Source organism: Mus musculus, chromosome 1 (genome assembly GCF_000001635.26).
Source record: "Mus musculus strain C57BL/6J chromosome 1, GRCm38.p6 C57BL/6J".
Taxonomy (NCBI): domain Eukaryota; kingdom Metazoa; phylum Chordata; class Mammalia; order Rodentia; family Muridae; genus Mus; species Mus musculus.
In genome coordinates this window covers 191,061,760-191,085,790 of record NC_000067.6, presented here as the reverse complement: position 1 = coordinate 191,085,790, position 24,031 = coordinate 191,061,760, and the positions used below count along the sequence as shown (strand labels likewise).

Genomic DNA, 24,031 nt, shown 5'->3' with positions numbered 1-24,031 from the left:
CCTTCTGAAGGTTCCTCCCACCACCTCTCAGCCTTTCACACTGGGACGGGCGGGCGGCCCACACAGACCACAGCCCTTGGTGCTGCTCTGGCCCTCTTTCTGCTTCTCTATGTTCCTCTTTTGAGACAAGCACCACCCACTCCATTGCCTTTCGAGTGAACCACTCGGTGGCTTGAATTCACCAAGAAGCCAACACAGCCTCTGCTTTAAAAACATTTCATGGCTGCCCATGGATGAAACATGCCTCTAATCCTAGTACTTGGGAGGCAAAAGAAGATGGATCTGGTCTACATAGTGAGTTATAGACCATCTCAAAAAATGAAAAAGTGTGTGTGTATGTAAGGGGGGGATGAAGGGGCCAGCACTCGTGACGCAGTGCACATGCAGAGGTCAGAGGACAGTTTGTGAGCATCTGTTGTCTCCTTCCAGCATGTGGGCCCAGGTGGCAGGCTTGGTGGCAGGTGCCCTCACATGCTGACCTATGGGATTTGCAGTCTTCTTGAGGCTCTCGACTCCTGGAACTTAGATTTGACCTTTTGTTTAAATTTTGCTGGCAGAGAATTTTTTTTTAAAGGTGTGTATGGGTCTTTTGACTGTATGTCCGTGAACCACATGTGTGCAGTACCCAAGAAAGCCAGAAGAGGGCATCAGATCCCCTGGACTGGAGTTCCGGAGAATTGTGAGCCACTGTGTGAGTGAGTGTTAGGGATCAAACCTGGGTTCCCCACCAATGGCTCTTAACTGCTGAGCTGTTTCTCAGGACCTCACAAAGAATTTTAAGAATTTTTTCCAATTCAGTCTTCCTTTTCCAAGAGAGAAAAATTTCAGTTTCTCACCTTCAGCTCCAACTGTCTTTTAAGCTTCAAAACTTTCATCTTGCCAATCCATGGCCTCAGAAGCTGCAACTCCCTTTGTGTCAATGGTGGCCCACTCCAAACGGCTGGTCTACACGGGGTGGTCTACACTGCTGTGCTTGGGGGCAAAGCTGGGCTTCCCAAGACTTCAAGCCTCATTTGTTCACTGCTTCACACGGACACACACACACACACACACACACACACACACACACACTTCAAGCACAAAGTAAATGTTAAATCACAGAGGTTCACACGGCCAACATTTCTTTTACATTCGCTTAATCTATCTATCCCTATTCCTTGTTTAAAGAGCAAATCCCAAGATATGTCACAACGCTATCAACACATATTCCTTAAAATACAGTAAAAATGCAATTACAATTAACATTTCCTTTTTATTTGTGGATTGTTTTATATAATAAGTTCATACATTGCAGTTTGTCTTATGAAGACTGACAGTGGGGTATGTGGACAAGTGGTAACTACAACCAAGACAAACAGCATTTCCCACACAGGCTGGGAGAGCTGTAATGGCCACACCACATTATGCTGCTGGTCTGCTCTCCCCTCGGCTTCTCCACCACAGCATCACTGCCTTGGGGCAGATGGTTAGCTGTGCCAGCCATCGGGACATCTATCACTAGATGATGACACACCGCTACCTCAACCCCCGCCACACACACCTTAAGTTATGATAGGAAAAAAACATCTTCACAATTACCACAGGCCTGCTGGGAAGAGAACCCCCATGAAGAACTCCTGTTGAATTGAGCCGGCCCCAAGGATGCTTGCAGTTCTCTGATCACCTAGCTTCTGCACTGAGGACGAACACCTCTCAGAGCTTACTACTAAGCGAGTGCTTTAAGTCACAGCCCATGTGTGGAAAGAGGCCTTTCACAATTTGACTTTATGGGTCCAGCCAGAGTCGCCTGGAGGATGCCCCAAGCCCACGCTCCCATCCTGCTGCACAGCTCTTGCTTCAGTGGAATCCCACCATGCTGCCTCCCAGTCTGCTCTCTAGCCTTGCCTCTTTGGGCACTTCCCAAGCAAAATCAGTCACAGCGCTTTAATGCCTGGAAAGGCACAGTGCGAGCAGTCACCTTCTGGAGTCGCACATTGGTTTCAGGGTGAGAGCTAGCTCACGCTGAAATGCAGAGCGCCACCCTGCTCTCCCACGAAAGCCAGCACCAAGAATGCCTTGTTAGGTGGAACAGGCACAGTGCCAAGATTCTGGTCTTTATACATTACTTTAAAGACCCAAACACTCCCCCATGCAATCATTAACTTAAGTAAAACAGAACCCGAGCTCCACAAAGCAGCGTGGCCATGAAGCTTCCCAGCTGAGAAAAGCAGAGAAACCAAGATGCTTGTGATCATCAGGACACAGTGAGCAAAGGCAACACAGATTCCCGAGTCATGATCAGTCAACTCCCCTGAAAATGGCCACAAGGGTGAGCACCCAAAAGGGAAATAGATGGCAAGTTCGGCGGCCCCGCCTATGACGCACCAGGTAAGAGACACAGGCACACTGCAAGAGGCTGTGTTGAAATCTCAGTGTAGGTTTGCTGACACGGCCTGAGTCTGACACTTACTCTGCTTAGATCTGTGGTAAATGACACGTCCATCAATCCTAATATGTACTTTGAACTAGAAGGATCTATTTGGAAATAAGGACTTTAAAAGAAGCCATCAGTTTCCAGTCAAATTATGTTCAAAGATTTATGGAAATTAGCCAGGCGTGGTGGTGCATGCCTTTAATCCCAGCACTTGGGAGGCAGAGGCAGGCAGATTTCTGAGTTCGAGGCCAGCCTGGTCTACAAAGTGAGTTCCAGGACAGCCAGGGCTATACAGAGAAACCCTGTCTCGAAAAAAACAAAACAAAAAAACCAAAAACCAAAAAACAAAAAAAAAGATTTATGGAAATAAAAACGTAGGCAAGAAATAGAGGCTCCGTGCCCCAGATTTTCTTTTTAAGAACATTTCCTGCACAAATAATAGCCTTCTCATTTATCTTACAAAACTCTAAAACCTCAAATGAATGACCATGGAGCAAACTTAAGGCCAGGCCCATTTTCTGTGCATTCATCTGAAAACCTGCCTGGAAATGCACACACGGCCACGCAGAGCCAATGCCAGCTATCCAGCCACAGGGAACCACCTCAGAGCCTCACAGAAAGCTGTGCTAAAAACAAAACCCCTCAGAGCACATCCCTGGGATGCCTCAAAGCTGCAAGGCAGCCAAAGCCAAGAGCTGGTGTCATCGGAGGCTACCGACAGGTCTGTGCAGGACTGGGAAGTCTTCACCTACTGCACAGGGACTCAAGGGAAGAAGCTAGGCACTCAGCCGTATTCCAGGATTCACAGCAGCGCACTGCACCTGTACAGTGCCTGGACAGAGCCACTCACTTTCATGAAGTCACTCAGGCATCAGACTGTGACCCAAATGTTGACAACACTGACTTTCAGCTCCTCAACAAACAGAGCTCACATATCGAGATTAATTCTCTGCAGCCGCAGCGGGTAGCGCTTTCTCTGGGCACAGTCTGGGGCTTTCTTTCTCTTTAGCACAATGTCGGAGGCCTTCCTGGCTCCAGTCTCGGCTGGTGTGGTTTCTACGTGTGTCACACGTGTGTCAGGCTTGGAGTCAGCTTTCCTGTAGAGGCTGGAGAAGACTTCCTGGTTGATCCTCTGTAGCTGGATGACAGGTCGCATCTTTAAGACCTGGGAAAAGCCTTCTCCTTGTTCAATTAGCACAGGCAAAGCCTTGGGAAGGAAAACCTCAGGGTGAAAGGAGATACAGGCACACACATGGACACACTGCATTTTAATCCTTCAGGTCAAGTTGACTGCTAAGCCCTGGTTCCCTAGGGTTATGGATATTTGTCTCTGTGTTTTAAAATCCTACTTTAAGTAAAGGGACTTTAGCTAAAAGCTCAGACTCAGAAGACGTGGCTCATTCCCACAATGACTGGTGGCATTGTTAAATTTGACGGGAGTAAGAGAAGTTCAGAGGTAAGAATTTAAAGTCTGAAATCTTGCTCTTTGGTGAGCATGCTTTTGAAATCTCGATCATTAAGAGAAGGAAGGGGCACATTTTGATTGTAATGGACGGAACAGTGAGCATTCTATACTTTGTCTGGGGCTCGACCTTGGCCAGCCATGGTGGTGCATAAGTGAAATCCCGGTTTGAAGCCAGTGGAATGCAGTAAGGCCCTGCCCTCAAAACAAAAGAAGTCAGCTCCACTATCAGAACAGGATAGAAACAGAAAGGAAGGAAACGAATGATCCCATCTGTGTGTCCATAAAGCCGTGCTCATAAAACTGAGGCAAGCTATTGCCTGGCCACCAATTCCGGATCAAGAATAGGATAAAAGTACTAAGTTGATCAGTTATCAGGAAAACATAGAATTGATAATGTTTAAAAAAAGGGAGGGTGGCGGCTGGAGAGATGGCTCCTCAGTTAAGAGCACTGACTGCTCTTCCAGAGGTCCTGAGTTCAATTCCCAGCAACCACATGGTGGCTCACAACCATCTGTAACGGGATTGGATGCCCTCTTCTGGTATGTGTCTGAAGGCAGCAACAGTGTACTTACATAAAACAAATAAATAAATCTTAAAAAAAAAAAAAAAAAAAAAAAAAGACCCAGAAAGTAAAAAAAAAAAAAACAAAAAAACATCAGAACTGGGAAGGTTCTGAAGGAGTTAAAAATAATTTCCATGTACCAGGGATTTGTTTTGATGTTTAGGAAAAATAAATGTCCCACTAGAACCCATGGTATTACAACTGAGTCTCTCCAGCTGCAATAGTGTAAGAAGAGTGATTAAGAGCAGAATTCCATGCCCAGGAGCAACTCAGGGTACAGTGTACACTAAGCATATGCCTGACCTGGGTTCATGCCTGGCACAAACAGAAACAACAAAAACAAGTTCCAAAGCCAGAGACTCTGGTTCAGTCACTTGGTTGGGCAACTTATTTAGGTTCTTAATGCCTGTTTTCTCATCTGTAAACTGGGGGTTAAAATACCTACCTTCTATGGTTAGTATGAGGATTAAATGTGACAGTAAATGTCATGCAGGCAGACACCATAAGCTCCCTAAATGTTACAAGCAGCACAATCCCAAAGTGTCTGACAAGCTGCCAACACAGCCAGCCCATAGATTATGACCTCACTGGAGAAGCCAGGAAGAACACACAGCTTCTGGGACCTGCAGGCAGAATATGTGGTGCATGGTAGGTACCCAATAAATGGAAATCTCAGTTTTACTGTTGCTTAACAAATGTACTCATGAGCCATGTAACACACTCCTGAGCATCCTCCTGTGCCCCAAACACACTGCTGGTGGGCGAGCACCAATCTTTCCCACCCGCAGCTTTACCTTCATGGCCTCACTCATTTCCTTAGCTATGGCTTCTCCGCGGCATTTCAAATCTTCTACACGAGAAGCTGCAAGAAACCATCAGACAGCATTTTAGGTTCTCTATCTTATTAGCCAATCACGAAGACATTTAGATGCAATCTATTAGGACAACTCACCTTATTCTAATCTTTCTAAGAGCTTGGTCGGTTGTGACAGGGTTTCTCTGTGTAGCTGAGGCTAAACTGGAACCCACTCTGTAGACTGAGTTAGCCTCAAACTCAGATTTCTGCTGCCTCTGCCTTCCAAGTGCTGGTATTAAAGGTGTGTACCACCCCATCCCCAGCCTCAGAACTTTGTAATTACTAAAGTCAATATCCTATTTAGTTTATGAAGATAAAAAAAAAAGAGCAGGAGAAGATCGGAGTGTAATGCAGAGGTATGCACTTAAGACAGCTGGCCGGATGCTGCCCGGAGAGCAAGCGCACGCACCATCCACCATACAAGCACCACTGCAGCTGGCACCTCTACATGTCATTGAGGGTAAGACAAATGAAGACTCAAACGTTATTTTTAAATGATTCTGAATTTTATAAAAGCAAACCACAGACCAGTAAAATGACTCAGTGGGCACAGGGAGCTGCAAGGAGGCTGGCAAACAGTTCACTCCAGAACCCAGGCAAGGCTTGAGAAGAGAGTCCATTTCACAAAGTTGTTCTAACCTTCATGTGCATTCTGTACCATGTGTATATGCCTACACACACACACACACACACACACACACACACACACACACACACACACTGAGTAAAAAAGCTTTGAAATCAGAACATCATCTAAACCTTCAATGCAATCACTCCATATTCAGTAAGCCACTGCCCTAGAAATTATTCAGAAAAAAAAGTGATATGCTGCAAAAAGATCAAGTAAACAAAGGAGAAATGAAGAATGTGGCAGACAGAAGAACAGAGGGCATGATGGACAGAAGGAAGGATGAGATAGACAGAAGGATGTGACAGACAGAAAGGTGTGACAGAGGATGTGATGGACAGAAAGCATCGCAGAAAACAAACACTGAGGGGGAGCCAAGTCCTCTCCTGACAGTCACAATGTAACTATCAGTGGGTTAAACTTTGCTATTGAAAGGCAGAAATAGAAGCTGGCAACTGGATAAAAACAAATGATGCAATGAAATCACATCATGACTGCCCTATACGCACAGCTGAGAGTGAAGGGAAGACAGGAACATTCCACACAGAAGCAATCATGGGAGGATTGGGGTCACAGAGGACTTAGCAGAGCTGGGGCTGCTGCTCGGCAACTGTGTAAGGCCCTGGGTGTGACTGACCCCTCTGGCTGCATTAAAAGCTCAGTTACAAGAAAATACACTGATAAAAGGGGCAGCCCATCCAGAAGATCAACAGCAATGCACCTAACGTAGACCTCATATGTGTGTTCAGAGCACCTCACCACACACAACAGTACACCATTCTACTAGACCTAACACGTGTGTACCGAAAACCTCAACAAACACAACAGTACACTATTCTACTAGACCTAACAGGTGTGTACAGTACACCTCACCACACACAATACACCATTCTACTAGACCTAACAGGTGTGTACAGAGCACCTCACCAAACACAATACACTATTCTCGTTTGATTTCTGATGCTCTGATAGATATCATTTTTATGGTAGTTTGAATAGGAACAGCCCTCATGAGCTCACACGTGTGAATGCTCTGTCATGAGGGAGGTGTAGCCTTAGAGTAGGTGTGGCTTTGTTGGAGGAAGTGTGTCAATTGGGATGAGCTAAATGCTCAAGACAAGCCCAGTGTCACTCTCTTCCTGCTGCTTGGTGATCCAGCTATACAACGCTCACTCCTTTACCAGCACCATGTCTGCCTTCAAGAACCATGCTTCCCATCATGACAATGAACTAAACCTCTGAACCTGTAAGCCAGCCCCAGTGAAATGTTTTCCTTAATAAGAGCTGTTGTGATCATGGGGTCTCTTCACAGCAATAGAAACCCCAACTTAGAGAATCAGCAAAAGCAACTCGGGGAGGGAGTGTTATCTGACTTACTTACAGGTCACCATCCAGCACTGAGGAAGTCAGGGCAGGAAGCCAAGGCAGTAACCATGGAGGAGTGCTGCTCACTGGCTTGCTCTCCCACTGGCTCACGCATGCACAGTCAGCTTTCTTACACAACCCAGGACTACCATCGCAGCGATGGTACCGTCCACCAGAAGGCCTGGGTCCTTCTATATCGTAGCAATCAATAATCAAGACAGTGCCACACAGTCATGGCCATAGACCAACCTGATCTGGGCAATCTTTTAACTGAGGTGACTCTAGGTCACTTCGCCAATAGGAGCTGACCAGAGCACACGGTGGTCTCAGCTGCCACAGGAAAGTGAAGCAGCACTAGGAACACATGAGGCACAGAAAGCGTGCACGGCAGCGTCGCACTCGCCATAGGCAAAGCCATGCAGCCAGAATACAGGCAGTGCTTGCCCGGGCTGGGACGGCTGTGATGCTGTGGGCCTCTTCCGAGTAGTAACCTGCTCTGGAACCCCTGGGATGCACAGCACTGGCTATCAGTGGATGATGGGCTGCTTCAAAATGCACAAAATGGTCAACTTAAATATTTTTTTTTACTATTTTTATTTGTGTATGTGTATGAACATGGCTACAGTGACCAGAGGAGGTTGTCGGATCCCCTGGAGCTGGACTTGGAGGAGGTTATGAGCCACCAGACATGAGTGCTTGCTGGGAACCCAACTCTAGCCCTCTCCTAAGAACAGCAAGTGCTCTTAACTGCTGTGCCCTCTCTCCAGTTCTAACATGCTAAGTTTTATGTATATTTCCACTACAACTATGGCTAATTTTGGTTGTCAACTTGAATAAGGTCTGTGAGTGATTTTGCTGACTGGATCACTTGAAGCTGGAAGACCCACCCTAACTCTGGACCACGCCGTCTGCTGGCTGCCCTCAGAGAAGAACGTGGATAAAGGAAGCTTTTGCTCTTTGCCTGCTTGCCCTTGCTCTTGCTGGCAAGTTCATCTATCTTGCTGCTTAGGCATTCCTTCATTGTTATTAGAGCCTACTTCTCTGGGATTTCAATTTAGACTGAATACCAGCAGCTCCCTAGAATTCTCCAGGACTCCAGCACCAGATTGGAAATTCACTGAACCTTGGCCTTTCTGCTGGGAGTCAGCCATAGTTGAACTACCCGGCCCAGAGTCTGTGGGCCGCTCTCGGAACACTCACATGTACTCGCTCTCTCATACTGACCCCACTGATTGTTCCCTCAGAGCCTCCTAATACAGCAACAGAACATGAATGTCTCTGTGTGCATCGGCCAGCTTTACAATGCTCCGATGAGCCCACTTTAGGGTGCACTCGTGTGCATGAGGTTCTTCTCTTCTCTGCATGGATAGTGACTTAAAGTTCCAGTAACAGCACATTAGAGCCAAGATGAAGGTGTTTGAGGACAAGTTCCTTCATGGGTGGTACTCTCTGTCACGACACTGGGAGGAACAAGTTGAAAGGTAACAGGAAGCTTAGAGGTGCATGCCCATGCCCTGAGGAACTAAAGCTCCTACCAGGTTACTGACCTCAGAAACCACAAGGCATATAGGATGTGTTTATTGTTTTAAGCTGTTAAATTTTGACATAAGTTACTAAGTAACAGGTAACAAATCCAACATTAGATTTCAAATCAATGCATTTAGTCCTAAGTGTAAATTAAAATTTTCAACGAGTGACTATCTAGAACATTCCAGTAGATCTAGAATGTTCCTCAAAGGCCAATGTGTTAAATGCTTGGTCACCAGACAAGCCTTTTGGGAGGTCTTCAGGTCTCTGGGGATGTGTCCAATATATCTTGTTCCTTATTTTACTCTCTCCCAGATAAAATACTTCTGAACTTAAAGACACAGGCTCAGCTGTTGACCTGAAGAAACACAATAACTTTTCTTTACTATTCCAGGTTTTTAAGATACTCTGTTGTATTCACAGTATACATGAAAACATAATAAGACAACATTTGAACAGAGTTTAAAATGTTCATCATCTGTATCTAGAAACCACACAGATATCTCTACATGGTGGCTTGTTTTGTTTTGTTTTGTTTTTCGAGACAGGGTTTCTCTGTGTAGCCCTGGCTGTCCTGGAACTCACTCTGTAGACCAGGCTGGCCTCAAACTCAGAAATCTGCCTGCCTCTGCCTCCCTGGGATTAAAGGTGTGCACTACCACGCCCGGCTCGATAGTGGCTTTTTAATATGTATGCATGTATGTAGGAATGCATGCATAACTTCAACAAGTTGTGTACTATACATTACTCTGCAACAAACACACTTTTTGTAAGAAGTAAACAAATTTTACTTCTATGCCTGAACAGGCAGCCAGTCTTCATCATTGTAGCTTTTACTAGCAGCAGCAGCAGCTATAGTCCCTGACCTGTGACCCCCTTCTCAAGGCTTCTTACAGATTAAGTTCTATCTATGACTAATACAAACAATTCCTAAAACACCTAAGCCACCTTTTGGTCTTTACTTTCCCGTTGCTGAATAATACCTGTTTTGATCTGTTGTACAAACAGTGAGAACACATAAGCCCAAGAGTGGTTTGGGCTTGTGTGTGACATGGAGGTAGGGTGAAGGCTTGCATACTTACAAACAGACTTTCACACCCAAGTGTGTGACGGATATTCTAATGATGGTCTAGACACATAAGGCATTTAGTATTCCTGTATGACTACCATCTCCAAACATCCTGCAAGCTCTCCCGAAGGCCCACTAGAGGGCAGTGTGGGCAATAACGAGAAGCCTGGAAAATCCCTAAGCATTGACAACTTCCTGGGAAGAGGCCCGGGTTCTCCAATCCTGGGATCTTTGGTGGCAATCACAGAACTTTAGAGTAGGTGCTCAAAAGCTATGACGGGACACAACCATCATAGAGGACACTTCCTTAATCAAAGAGGGTGACATCACACACAGGGGAACTGTATTAGGGAGAATTTGCCTTAAACAGGGATCAAATGGACTGGGGAGTTCCAGGTGGGAGGCGGGAGGACAGGATATACTCTACCCAAATAAGGAAATAAGTGAGAAACAGGACAAAACAGGAAGCAGGAAGCAGATCCAGCAGGGACGTGAGGAAACTCCCAGGACGGTGTGAGAGGGGCAGACAGGATGAAGGTTTGCAGCAGGCAAGGAGAGTTGGTCAAGATAGGAAGAGGAAGACAACGTTAGAAGCAGGACTGATGGATAACCTCAAGGGCTTACCACACCCAGGAATGTATAATTGCAGAGCAGGCTCACAGCCTCCTTTCCAAATAACCCAGGAAAGGGAACTGCAACCGGATAGAGTCAGAATTCACTTCTTCTAGAATCCAATGTAACTCTGAAAATATCACTCTGCCAGAAATCACACACTGTGTTCCTGAAAGAGTAAGTCACAATTGGGCAAAACTTAGCTCCAGCATAATGAAAGTTTCTTGAAATGAAAAATATGCAATACCATTCTAAAATTAGATGTCTAACTATGAATTTACAGTATGTCTTCTTTTTTTAATTAAGTAACCTCAATCATTTCCATTCAAGCCTAAAATGTATCTGCAGCACGTGGTGGTGCTCACCTTTAATCCCAGCACTTGGGAGGCAGAGAGGTGAGCACTCTACTTTTGAGATCAGCCTGGTCTACACAGACAGTTCCAGACCAGTCAGGGATACATGGTGTCTCAAAAACAAAAATAAAAAACCAAACCAAACCAACCCCAAGTTATCAATAATTCTAGGAATAAACTCAAACAAAGACTTTTAACAATGAAGACAACATACGTACTTAAAAATAATCTCTACAAGTCAAGGGAGGTGACAGGCACCTGTGAGCGCAGGGCCCAGAGGGCAAGGGCAAGATGACTACACATCCCAGGTCATCCTGTACTATCCAGCAAGACCCTGTCTCAAAAACAAAACACAACACTAAACAAAACTCATTAAACATGTGGATAGACTATTTACATACATAAAAACTATTTTCTTGGCTGGCAAGATAGTTAAGCACGAAAAAGCACTTGGTGCCAATCCAGACAATCTGAGTTTGATTCCTAGAACCCACATGGCAGAAAGAGAGAATGGGCTTCTCCAAGTTGTCCTCGACCTACACACATGCTGTGTGCACAGACGCACAGAATAAATAGTAAACATTTGTAAGAAGTTAAAACATCTTCTACCACAAATATTTGCTAAAGAAATCCCAAAGCAATAAGCTTTTGGTGGCCTTACTCACCATGATTCTAAGTGAGTCTGTCACCTTTTATAACTGAGAAGAACACAAGCACTCAGGATACAGGAGCACTGATTGGCCTTCCAAGGTCTCAGTGCTCATGGCAGACCCATAAGGCCATGCAGGGTCAGGAAGGGGTCCCTTAGAAGTGTTCTCCACGCTCCTCCTCGACACACTCACCAAGAAATCTGTATGACGCCAATGTGTACCACTCTTACCAATGCCAACTAAACATTCCTAAAAGAAGCACCCCTCACTGGGAGCGACATCAAGGCTGACTAGCTTAGTGAGAACAGGGGGGAGGGATAAGATGTTTCAAGGCCAGAGCCTCATTATCTGAGCCATCTCTCCTGCCCTGTGTGTCCTCCTTTGTAAGTGACCTGACATCTTTGTGACCATTAGATAAATCCTTTAAAATATACAAGCAGACCCCAGTGTCTAACAACCAGAACGCTGAATCTTCTGTCGGAGAGCATGAGGCCTTTCTGTAACCACCTGCTGATGCTTCCACTGATGCACTTTGAAAGCGTCTATCTCAGTTTATGGTTTTCTGTTGTTATCACAAAAGGCCATGAAATTGTTACCACATTGCAACAGGAAATTTGCAGTAACCTAAATCTGTATTCCCCAGCCACAGTCCTATTTATCTTCAAAATAAACTCTCTTATCCTCCTTAAAGTAAAAGTCCCATAGCCCAGGCACACATGTCGACTCTGACATAGATGCTAACCACCTGTTGTCATCTACACACAGACTGCTCAGAGGTGTAGCATTGCCAGAAAACAAGACAGGCTGCCTGAACTTACAGGCCAGCCCAGAACAACCTAAGATAGCTCTGCCATCACTACTGTGTAAGGTGGGGAAAGAGCTCTCCACTTTGGGGACTTTCCATTAATGACTATTCAAGGTTGCTCCTGACAAATGAGAACCACATCTTACCTAATGGTAAGTAATCGGTAGAGGGTGTGTGTGTTGTGGGGGAGCTGCCCTTACAAATGTGGAAGTTCAGCAGCCTGAGAACAGCGTTTCCTAGTCGCCTGCCCTCTAAAGCACGGGGAAATGAAAAAGTGGAAATGAAAGCCTGGGCAATGAGCCCAGTTTTGCTTCTGGGTCACTGCACTGACCAAACAAGGGACCATGAACTCCAAAGCCTGCAAACTCAGCAGAAATGCACCAGCTGAGAGTTTCCCATCTACTTCCAACGTAGTTCCCAAGCACAGACAAGCAAACATGCCCGGGGGACACTGCCTTGTGTTGGCTTCTAAGGACTGGGGAGGGAAATCAGCATTTCTGTCATAGACAGACACAGGTTGCAGACCTGTGAGCCCAGGCTCCTCAGGACGTGCAGTACCATGGTGTCAGACGCCTAAGTTTCTGTGGACTCTTGCTTGGGCTTTCCTCTGCTCTAGAGCTCTTCCTCTTGAGCGCAACCACGTAACCTCCTACTGCTCTTGCCACCTGAACCCTTGTGTCCTGCTGCCCACCCAGTGAATGTGGTACAGACCACACGCTGCTTCTTGAGTCACCGTAAGGAGGCCACGCCCTGCAGCAGAGTGACTGACCCCTCAGTCACAGCAAACCAGCACAAACTGACGAGGACTTCGTCCTTGTGCAGACAACTCCCTGGGAGATGAAAGGAGCCGACATGCCTCAGCTCCCGAATCATCATTTTCCCCACTGACAACCAGTCTGCTACGAAGGAGCCTTCACAGGAGCAAAGACGGAACAAGCCCTCAGCTAAGGTGCCTGTCACATGCTGCCTGTCACAGCCCTCAGCTAAGGCGTGCCCACAGAAGTCAACCCAGGCCAGGTGGTGGTGGTGGTGGTGGTGGCGGTAGCAGTGGCGCACGCCTTTAATCCCAGCACTTGGGAGGCAGAGGCAGGCAGATTTCTGAGTTCGAGGCCAGCCTGGTCTACAAAGTGAGTTCTAGGACAGCCAGGACACAGAGAAACCCTGTCTTGAAAAAACAAAACAAAACAAAAAAAAAAAGAAGTCAACCCAGAGGAAGGCCTGAAATTCAAACAATAATTCTTTCAGAATTTTGAAATTTTGATTTATAAATCAAATTAATCAAGTACAAAAGAGTAGCTACTGAGTAAGACTTGGTGGTTCATATCTATAATCTTAGCACTCAGGAGGTGGAGGCAGGAGGATTGTGAGCTCAAGAATACCCTGGGCTACATAATGGGCCCTGCCTCAAAAAACAAAAACAAATAAAAAGCCCACTCAGTGGTGAGCACTTGTCTAGCAGGGACAGGGCCTGTGTTCTACTCTCAGCAGGACAATAAAAGTCGTAAAGGGTGAATTTTATCTACTTAACCAGAAGAACTAAAATTGACAGTAAGAATAGAGAAAACTGGGAGTGGCGGTGTGCTTACTCAATGGGCAGAGGGCACAAAGGTCTATTTCTTGCTCAAGGAGAGTTTCACGGGACTGGATAAAGTTAGATAACTCACTAGAGCAGTAACAATTTTACAGGAGACATAAAAGGAACAGAACCATAGTATGCCACTTCCAAACTGGGAGCCAGAAAGAAAAAGAGACTAAAGAACACTGTATCTACACAACTGATGGCAGCAAAGGCGGAGCTTGACAAGACGGAACTGGGATTGGAAACTAGGAAGTGAGCAAGGTCTCCAGGGCAAGATTACAGTCGGCTTCCAAAGTGGGACTCAGCAACTGTGGCCTTAACTGCATTTATCAACTCAGTGCACCCAAGAAGATAAATATAACAAGAAATGTACAAAACCAGGTGGAGCACATTAAAGGTAAAGTCTCAAGTCATGAAAACAAAACACACTACAACAAAGAAAGCTACAGCAAAACAGAACGAAAAGCGAGTGCCTGGAGGAGCAGCAGCCACAGCCATGCAGCCGCTGCAGCATCTGACCCCAGTGCATTTACCAGAGACAGGAAGCGTGCAAAACTTTGAAGACTGTTGTAAAGTCTCGAAACAAGTGCTAGGCACCGACTGTGGCAGAGAGCACGGACAGCGAGGAGCTTCAGAGGGAGCGTCATCTTCAACACATTCTCACACTGGCTCACCTGGGTCAGGGTCACATTTCAGGTCCAGAGGATGTACAACAGGGTGATACTGCTTCTAAACACAGGACAAATTAAAACATTTACCTTAGACACGTAATGCCTCAGATGACTCAGCCTCTCTTTCAGCTGGTATGAGCAGACACACAGTCAAAAGTGCTGGCCTCCAGGTTTAACCCTTTTTAGCTCCTGAACTCTGGGTGGCAAATGTCTTTAGGCTTGAATACCTTTTATGCACCGCCCTCTGCTGCAGAGTAACAAACAGCACTATGAAGATCGCAGTCAGAGGAAACAGGGAAGGCAGCTCTAAAATACCGGGCGAGGACCGCAGTGTGGCGGATGCTCATTCAGGACAAATATCTGGAACTCACAACTCCTATTTCCACAGAAACTTCAAAAAAGTGGCTACACTACCACAGCAGTCTTCCGTCTTCCTCACGGAAGCACACAGGAGCAGCTGGACCTGCCACAGTCAGTGACAGGGCACACTCATGCTCTCCAGGCCTGTCCCCCCTCCTCGAGCTGACTAGTTCCAGAGTTTCTCTAGCAGGTCAAGGAGGTAAGTTAGAGGGAGGCATGACACAGTCAACGGCAGATAACGCTTTCTCTGCTCTGCAGTGTGGGAAGGGCTCTTTAAGGCCGAATGTGTGAGAAAGTGAACATCCTCAAGGACTTCTTTTTCCTGTCACAGCAGGACTCTAAGGTCAAGTGCAGGCCTTTAATGCCCCAAAGCATTACTGAAGGAGACAATACTGGAAGGTCACACTTAAAAGTCTGCTGACTTAAAAAACTAAAGGCAAAGACAATGGCACAATCTAAAGCCTGCTGTGGTCACTTCTCGGGACAATGGCACCCAGCCAATCTCCTCAGCATTTGCCTCAGGTCTATGCTGCCAGACCTGCTTCATTGGCATTATGATTCAGGGCTCATTTGCATTTACTCCAGTTTCAATAATTCTGAGAAGACTGATATGTGATAGGTATGGTGACTGACCCCAGCCAGTGAGAGAAGGAAGATCAGGTGTTCAAGACCAGCCTGCACTATATGAAAGGTAAGTAAACTAACTCTCTACTGTGGTAAAATACTGTGTAGGGATTTAGATATAAGCGTCTCACCAGACTCGCGTGCTGTGCTTTCAAGGTTTTGATGACACTCTCAAGGATCCTTCTGGGATACTGCCTCCGTTTGGTTGCCACATCTACTATGAGCTCATCAAATTCATCTTCAAGCACTTTGATGTCAGAATCTATTTCAGAGAAGTCCATTATTAGTATAGAAATATTATATAAGCATAAGTCACAGAATAAAGAAAACAAACATGGCAGGTTAACGGAGCCCCCCTCATCTCCGCACTGATTAATCTGCAAGCGCCAGGAAACACGAGGCGAGCAGCATAGTCCCAAGAAAGAGGCACCTGATAAGTGCCTCAGGCCACAGAGACGAAGGCTGCAGAAGACGGCAGCAGGAGCAGTGGGAGATAAAGAACAGCACTTAGGCTTGAAATCCAGGTGCGGACAAAGCACTGGATGAGATCGCTCAGGGAGAAGGACCTCGGGGAGAGGAAACTGACGGCACTGAGCCTTGCAAACGGATCGACCCAAACAGCATAGGACAGGTGACAGAGAGGAGGGCAGAGATGCAGTCAGTGCCAGAGCATGGGCCTCGCATGGGCAGGGCCCTGGGCCAGTCCTCTGCCCTTCCCCACCATAATTAAACTATAAAAGGCATCTCATACCATGGACAGGGTTCACTTTATTTTTGTGCAACCCAACCTGTGACAGCAGTGAGAAGGGCACCCACTCTAGGACCTGACTCACCAGGGCAGGGAAAGGAAAGGCATGGTGACTTGGGGGACTTCCTCAGACTTCAGTGGCAACTATTTTATCATCTCTTTCCTCGGCTGTAGACAGTGGTTCTCAAGCTCGAGCAGGAGTGATTGCCCAGGAACCTTACTAGTGTGTAAATCGGGACTCAGAAGGTCTAGGACAGAGCACAGAAATGAAGCACCCTGGAAGAAGTAACTGCAGACAGATGCAGTTTAAAAAAAAAATAAAAAAAAAAAAAAACCTTTAGAGTAAAGATACTCGGGTGGGGCAGGTAGCTCAGTGGTGAGAGCCTCTGCCTGGCATTGATAGGGTCTGCACTCAGTCCCCAGTACTGAAATAGTTAATGGACACTAAAGAGCTCGGTTCAGTGGCTCACACCATGAGCTCTCCTGGGCCAGTCTAGGCTAATCCCACTGGCTAAAGCTTTGCTAGGAAGATGATGGCACAGGTTTCTGAGACATTCTGCCAGCCGGCTGGTATTCGTGTGAGCGCACACTCGTCACATCTAGATGAAGGCTATGCAGTAGGTGCAGCCTCTCACTCCCGTAGCAAACACTCACTGAGTCTGCTCAGCAGCCTCTTTGGAGGACATCTGAGGAGGATATGGAACACTCACTTGCAACCCTCTCTGAAATAAGGAGCTTTAGGTTTTACTATGTTCACTTGAAAAGTGACATCACTGGCCTGCAAAGAACAGCACATGATTTTATAAAAGTTCTTTTTTATGTGATGGGGAGGACACACGCGCCACAGCAGCTCTGCATGTAGAGGTCAGGGAGCGACCTTGAGTCAGCCCTCTCCTTCCCTTCCACACTGCAGCCTTCTGTGTAGGAAAAGGTTCCTTAGCGCCACCAAGGGGCAGATTCTGCAAAGCTGTAATGGACAAAAACTTGCTGGGAATCTATTACTGAAAAAGATAAGGAATTGCCTACACATTTGCCTTACTGAACTCCCATCCAGAGCAGTTACGATGACAACAAAGAGGCTGCTTCTCACAGAGTCTACTCATTCTGTCTAGAGTGTCACTGATTGTGGGCACTTGGAAATCTCAGCAAACAAAACCTCTGCTCCTGGCCCGGTGGTGGGCACATCTTTAATCCCAGGGCTCAAGAGGCAGAAGTTGTTCAAAAAGAGTTCAAGGCCAGCCTGCTCTCCAGAGCAAGTCCCAGAATCACCAGGGCTCCACAGAAACCCTCCCTCAAAAACAAACAAACAAAAAGAAAGTGAGAAAGAAAGAAAACAAACAAAAAAAGAAAACAAACAAAAAAAGACAGCAGAAACCAATCGACCCTTTGTTCTTGTGAAGCCTCCATTCTGCTATTCTGCTTCTATGCATCTGCCCGGAAGCAAGCCTATTAAATCTGTTCACACAATTCTCCTTACAATTCCCACCTAAGACAGGGGTGTATAATAGCACAGACACAGCACTTGCCTGGTGTCACACACACACACTCACACAAAAGACCGAACCAAAAAAACCTCCTGTGATTCCTCCAAGGCCACACGACATAGAGCATTTCCCTTTGTACTCTATCACCTTTGACACACTTGCTGTTCCTTTTCCCACACACAGCACTGCCTTGTGTCTCCTTCCCTGACACTTTCCTTTCTATAAAGACCCCTGAAGAACTGTGTGGTGTGGGAAGTGTTCATACCTGGCTTCTATGTACCCTACTAATCAACAATTATTTCGTTAATATTTTCACAAAACTGAGGCTGGTGGTTTTATCCTTTTATTATGTGTAGTGGCTATGCCTGGTTGTCAACTTGACTATATCTGGAATGAACTACAATCCAGAATTGGAAGGCTCACCTGTGATCCTAATCTGGAGGCTGGGAGATACAAGTTTCTTTTTTGTTTTTGTTTTTCGAGACAGGGTTTCTCTATAGCCCTGGCTGTCCTGGAACTTACTTTGTAGACCAGGCTGGCCTCGAACTCAGAAATCTGCCTGCCTCTGCCTCCCAAGTGCTGGATTAAAGGTGTGCGCCACCATGTCCGGCCCGAGATAAAAGTTTCTAACCTGGATCTTGGCATGGAGATCTTGAGGCATAGTGGCTATGAATCCCAGATTAAGACAGGGAGATCTCCAGTTCAAGGTCATCTGGGACAAAGCAAGTCCCAGATCCAGGCAAGGTGGCACACACCTTTAATCTGGGACACACCTCCTGCTAGAGACCTACATAAGGACATTAGAAGGAAGATTCGCTCTCTCTTCTTCACCTGCTTGCCTTGTGGGACTGAGCAACTGCTAGATCCTTGGACTTCCATTCACAGCTGCTGTTGACCATTGTTGGGAGTTGGACTACAGACTGTAAGTCATCAACAAATTCCCTTACTATATAAAGAATACCCATAAATTCTGTGACTCTAGAGAACCCTAACTAATACATTATGTAAACCCAAAATCTGTTTTGGTAATTCTGAATAGACAGCTAGCATAGTCTTAAGTAACAGACAAGAAGACCTGGGCACAGCACTCTCCCACTGCTGAGAAGAAAAGCTGTAAGCACAGAGAGTTGCTAGTAGGCCTGTAATCAGCTCAAATGCCTTGATGATAATGGACTGAACCTCTGGACCTGTAAGCCAGCCCCAATTAAATGCTGTCCTTATAAGACTTGCCTTGGTCATGGTGTTGGCTCACAGCAGTAAAACTCTAAGACATAAGTTATCTACAAATCTGTGGCATCCTCTGCATGATATGTGTGTGGTTTTAAACTTAACTTTAAATGTAAAACACTTCACTATCCTTCCTAAGTATTATCTAAGCAATGCAAACATATAACGGGCTCTATAGGGAAACATTGAGATTTTTCTGGGCCTATTTCTTTAAGTGGGGACAATTGTGCAATGCCCTCCAAGAGCCTACTGCCCAAGACATCTAAGTGACAGGTGAGAGATCTTTAGGAAGTCGTGCACCACACAAGGTAGATCAAGGTACCCACTATCTTGGACTAAGACTTCAATACTATATTACTACATCTACACTACTTTCTTTATTCCATAATAATTGCTTTTTAAAATAAACAATAGAGGTCGTGAGATGGCTCAGCAAGGAAAAGTGCTTGTTGCCAAGACCGAACCCTGCAGCCCACACAGCAAAAAGATCAAAACAACTCCTGAAAGCTGTTCTCTGACCTCCAGCTATGCTGTGACGTGTACATCCCTACCCAGTGAATGTTTATAAAAAAGAGTGGGTGTCTTAGTCACTGTTCTATTGATGTGAATAGACACCACTGCAAGTGTTATAGCAGAGAGGTATCCTGGTAAGGAATCCCACAAAGTCACACCACACAGCAAACCTCACACAATAGAAGAGATTTATTAAAAGGAAAAACATGCCGGGTAGTGGGGATGCACGCCTTTAATCCCAGCACTTGGGAGGCAGAAGTGGGCGAATTTCTGAGTTGGAGGCCAGTCTAGTCTACAGAGTGAGTTCCAGGACAGCCAGGGATATACGGAGAAGCCCTGTCTTGAAAAAAACAAACAAACAAAAAAGGAAAAGCACAGGAGGGAAGCAGTAAGGGACTGAGCAGGAAGCAGGGCTTACGAGGGGTTTCTTGTAGGGAGGAGGCATGAAGCTTTCTAGGGTGGCCTGTGATTGGTGGGATTATGTGGGGCATAATCTTGGGGGCAAGATCAGGGATTGGTGGGCTTTTTTTTTTCTGTAGGGTGGGGCCTGTCCATTCTCTGGTACCTCAAGGGGCTTACAACCATAACTAAGGCAACTCTTATAAAAGAAAGCATTTAACTGGGGGTTTGCTTACAGTTTCAAAAACTTAGTCCATTATCATCGTGGTGGGGAGCCTGGTGGCATGCATGCAAAGCATTGGAGTAGCAGAGAGCTACATCCAGACCCACAAGGGGAACAGGGGGGAAAGAGCAACAGAGTTCGACAGACAGTTAGACAGAGACAGAGAGACAGACTGAGACGGCATGGGACACCTCAAGGCCCACTCCAGTGACAGACACACTTCCTCCAACAAGGCCACACCTCCTCAAATAGTGCCACTCCCTGTTGTCTGTGAAGTCACTGAGATGGGCAGGGAGGCCATTCTTACTCAAACACCACAGAGAGACTGAGAACAGGTTTGGAAATTAGCATTCAAAATAAAAGCCTCAGAGATTAACCACAGAAGAAAGACTTAAATCACATACCCATTAAGCCATGCTCTTTAGCTTCCTCCCAGGCCTGTCCGTTAAAGCTGACGTTCTCCTGCACAGCCGACTCAAATGTCTACAATAAATCCAGCACAGCCAAGTCAGTAAAAGTGACTCTGACACAGAACTCAAACGCGTTAGTAAAAAATAATGGACTCTTGGTGAACTGGAATGGAAACAGTGGGAAAATTAACTCTTAGGAGAGGGGCTAAATACCCATGGCGCATGGTAGAGACTGCACTGGCTCTATCTATAACACCGTCACTACGGCCAGATAAGTGACAAACAACAGAGAGTGGCAGCCTCTAGAGAAGTGCAGGGCTATGCAACAGTAAGTTGTCCCCAGGAAGGGTTCAGGATGGATGGGGAAGTCAAGGAGGACTTAAAATACGAGATTGTTTGAAACTGTTGTCAATGGGCACGCCTTCTGTACCACTTCTATAATTAAGAAGTAAGCATAAATAATGACTGATAATTATGAGCTAGAGTATGTATTCTATACTAGTATCTTATAAAAAGGGCTGTGATATAGCTCAGTGGACAACACTTTGCTAGCAAGAGCAAGGAAGGCTCTGCTTTCAATTCTTAGCACTAAAGGGAAAAAAAAACCTATTTTATAGGATAAGATTCTTACTATATTAAACTCTTGAGGACATTTAGAAAACAAATTGTCTTTGAAATACTCATTGCTGTTTCATCTATCATTTAAGAATGTCACTGTGTTTCTCAGTCTTTCCTAGATGTTTATCAACAAACCTTCTCTACTTCTGATTCTCTTTAAGATCTCATTCAACAAGCTATTAGAGGTGAAGTCACATTTGTCTATTCCTACATGTAAATGTTCTCATTATCTTAGCATTTTTCTATAATCAGATAAACCCTCTTAGTTACAGTCATCTCCCAAGATAACTATTAAAAACATTAAGTGCCGTTTCTCTCCTTGCCTTACTTCTAAGGAGAGAATAACACAGGAGCTACTATTCCCAAAACTGGGGTATAAAACTACAATCCAAGGAAGGTTTCTTCATTATTCTTTCCCTTAACCACTGTTGTTTTAGTTTTTGATGCTGACAACCTCTATATTTACTCTGCACTCTTGTCATTGGTCATGAATGTGCTGTTACAAGCTTGAAACTTTCCCCTACATATAGGCTGTTTATCTGCTTGAGTTAGCAGTCCTTCGATCTCTAGTGTCTTTTCCCAGAAACCATCATATTCAGGGGTACACAAAATATAGGAGAAATAAGTGTGTTCTAAGGGTTTATGGGTGCCGGGGGAGCAACAGGATGCACAGGTTCTACGTAGCCCTGGCTTGTCTGGAACTCACGGCGTGGACCAGACTAGTCTCGAACTCACAGAGATTTGCATGCCCCTGCCTTCCGAGTACTTGGCATACACTGTCATGACCAGCTCAACTAGAACTTGGTAAAATTTAACACCAAGACAGCTTCTTCATCTATTTTCAACTTAAAAAGAAAATGTTTTCTCCCCGAATCCACACGATGTTATAAAAACAAACAAAAACAATAACAATGACCAAAAACCTAGCCAGATGACTGACTTCAAGGATTATCATTTCCTGGAGAATTCCTCATACCAACCAGCAAAGTTGCGCTGGCCCACAGGAGAGCGACTTTGTCTTTACTGCGCACTTAACTACCAAAAGAAATGTTTTGTAAAACACAAGATTTGAAAGCTTGCTATGAAAGCAAAATGTGATGCCTTGTTTATACGTATAGCGCTGTACATGTTCAAGAATATGGGTACACTTAATACCGCCTGCTTCTTAAGATTACATACGTGTTCGCCCTGTATGTTCCTGACAGGAAGCAGCACCCAGGCGGCACTAGCATCTAGTTGCCTTCCCTGGCATTTCCCAAGCCAGTCTTGGGCATCGTTCCATCTGCGAAGGCCTGACATGGGCCCCGAGCCAGAGCCAGGATGCGCTGGGTGAGGACCGGGAAAGAGGGGTCCGTACCCACTGTGCGTCCCGCAGCGCGAGCTCGCGGACGTCCTCCGGCAGCACGGCCCCGAGCTCCTGCACGAAGCGACCGCACATCTCCATCACTTCCATCACCGCCCTCTTCAAGGTGCAGCGCACTCGGAAGTCCTCTAGGGGAGAGTCTGCTGCCGTGGCCTGAGGGTCTGAGGCGGCCTGGGCATCGTGGTCCTGCGGGGCGGAGACGAGCACTGTTTCAGAGACAGCCGCCATCTTCCCGGTTTAAACTAAGGCGGGAATCGCTGAGACCGGAAGGATGCTTCCCTCCCTGGAACGCTCCTGCACGCGTCCGACTGGAAACCCGATCCGCCGCCGCCGCAAGGTTCCGCCTCGGGTTCCGCGGCCCCAGAGTTCCGCCGCCTGGCTTGCAGTCGAGAAGCCTGCAGGAGTAGCTATGGGTTTGGGGTTAGTGGACTGTCACTGCCATCTCTCCGCCTCGGACTTTGACAACGTATGTGAGGGGGACTTGGGGCTTGCGGGAGTCGGGAGGGCCGTGTCTCCTTTCCCGCAAGTTTTTCTCCCCCAAATCCTCAGACCGTACCTAGTCTATGGCGACCCTTTCGAACCAGCGTCCTGGAACTGACATTCCTCATCTTACACGGCGGTTAACTATTTCTATGAAGCTTTAGTTTGTCGTCTCAACACCCCTTTCTCCTACCACTCTTGAGGTGTGCTGATCCATCCAAGCCCTTAGCAGAGGTTCTAGTTCTGGCCCGGCAGAGGGACAAACAAAAATAATAACACTTGATGGAGTGAATGTGTAGGGATGGAAATAGGTTTTACCGGCTACATTGGGGAAAGTGAAGAGGAAGGAGAAGTAGGTGCCTTTTTCTTAGGAGGTGACGCTTAGGGTGTGAGTGTATGGTAGTGATGAACACCGGCAGGTTGTAGACCTCCCATACATTATAGAATTTGATCTGTTTTAGTTAACCAGCAGCTGGAAACACTTAATAAAGGAGAAATTTCCAGGAGCTGGGAAGGGTAGGTCAAGGTCAGTAAGACATTTGGATTGCATTAGATGCACAGTCTTAACCCTTAAAAGTTTAAAAACAAACCCATTTTAAATATATATAGAGAGCGAATATTCTGAAGACAAATTTGCTGCTGAGTGGCAAAAAGGTGGAGGAGAGAAAGTGAGAGCATTTAGGAAACGTCTCAGTTTACAGACAAGAGCTGGTAGAAGCCAGTACAGTGAGAATATCATGAGAATACCATGTACTCAACAAATTTTAGGAATAACACCAACAGTACATGCATGCCTTGGATAAGAACAGCAAGGGGAGGAAGAAATCGAGCATGACTTAGATTTCAGTTTGTGCTTCCTGTAAGGAAGATGGTGATGGCCTTTGCTGAGACGAGAAAAGGTTTGGGATCAGAGTGGGCAGGTGGGCAGCTGGAAATCCTAGTGGGGGGATATTGGTTAAGTCTGATCTCATCCAAGTGGAAAGATTAGAATACATAATCATTTCAAATGTGAGTCGTGGGTCTTGGA

The 24,031-nt window shown here is 46.0% G+C and overlaps 2 protein-coding genes across 9 annotated transcripts in view; one reads left to right on the top strand and one right to left on the bottom strand.

Annotated features, from left to right (window-relative positions):
- Positions 1 to 1,232: 1,232 nt before the first annotated feature.
- On the bottom strand, positions 1,233 to 22,795 carry Nsl1 (NSL1, MIS12 kinetochore complex component). Of its 4 annotated transcripts, none has more exons than NM_198654.3 (6): positions 22,519 to 22,770; positions 20,538 to 20,616; positions 15,671 to 15,801; positions 14,559 to 14,613; positions 5,235 to 5,302; positions 1,233 to 3,620 (listed from the first exon to the last, which is right to left on the bottom strand). In NM_198654.3, the coding sequence occupies exons 1-6, from the start codon at positions 22,750 to 22,752 to the stop codon at positions 3,342 to 3,344; spliced, it is 846 nt and encodes a 281-aa protein (NP_941056.3). In that variant the 5' UTR covers positions 22,753 to 22,770; the 3' UTR covers positions 1,233 to 3,341. The 4 variants fall into 4 exon arrangements, with proteins under 4 accessions (NP_941056.3, XP_017176914.1, XP_011237224.1 ...); XM_017321425.1 differs by lacking the exon at positions 22,519 to 22,770 and adding an exon at positions 22,341 to 22,512; XM_011238922.3 differs by lacking the exons at positions 1,233 to 3,620; positions 5,235 to 5,302 and adding an exon at positions 8,852 to 9,174 and having other exon boundaries at positions 22,519 to 22,794.
- The window catches only part of Tatdn3 (TatD DNase domain containing 3), a 17,250-nt gene continuing 15,934 nt past the window's right edge, over positions 22,716 to 24,031 (top strand). For 3 of the 5 annotated variants that reach the window (NM_001163422.1, NM_026895.1, NM_001163421.1), the window contains exon 1: positions 22,859 to 22,990. In NM_001163422.1, coding sequence (NP_001156894.1) covers positions 22,934 to 22,990 — 57 coding nt within the window. In that variant the 5' untranslated portion in view covers positions 22,859 to 22,933. Of the gene's footprint in view, positions 22,991 to 24,031 lie in introns of all 5 variants that reach the window. The other 2 variants (XM_006497204.4, NM_001357166.1) reach the window with 2 other exon arrangements.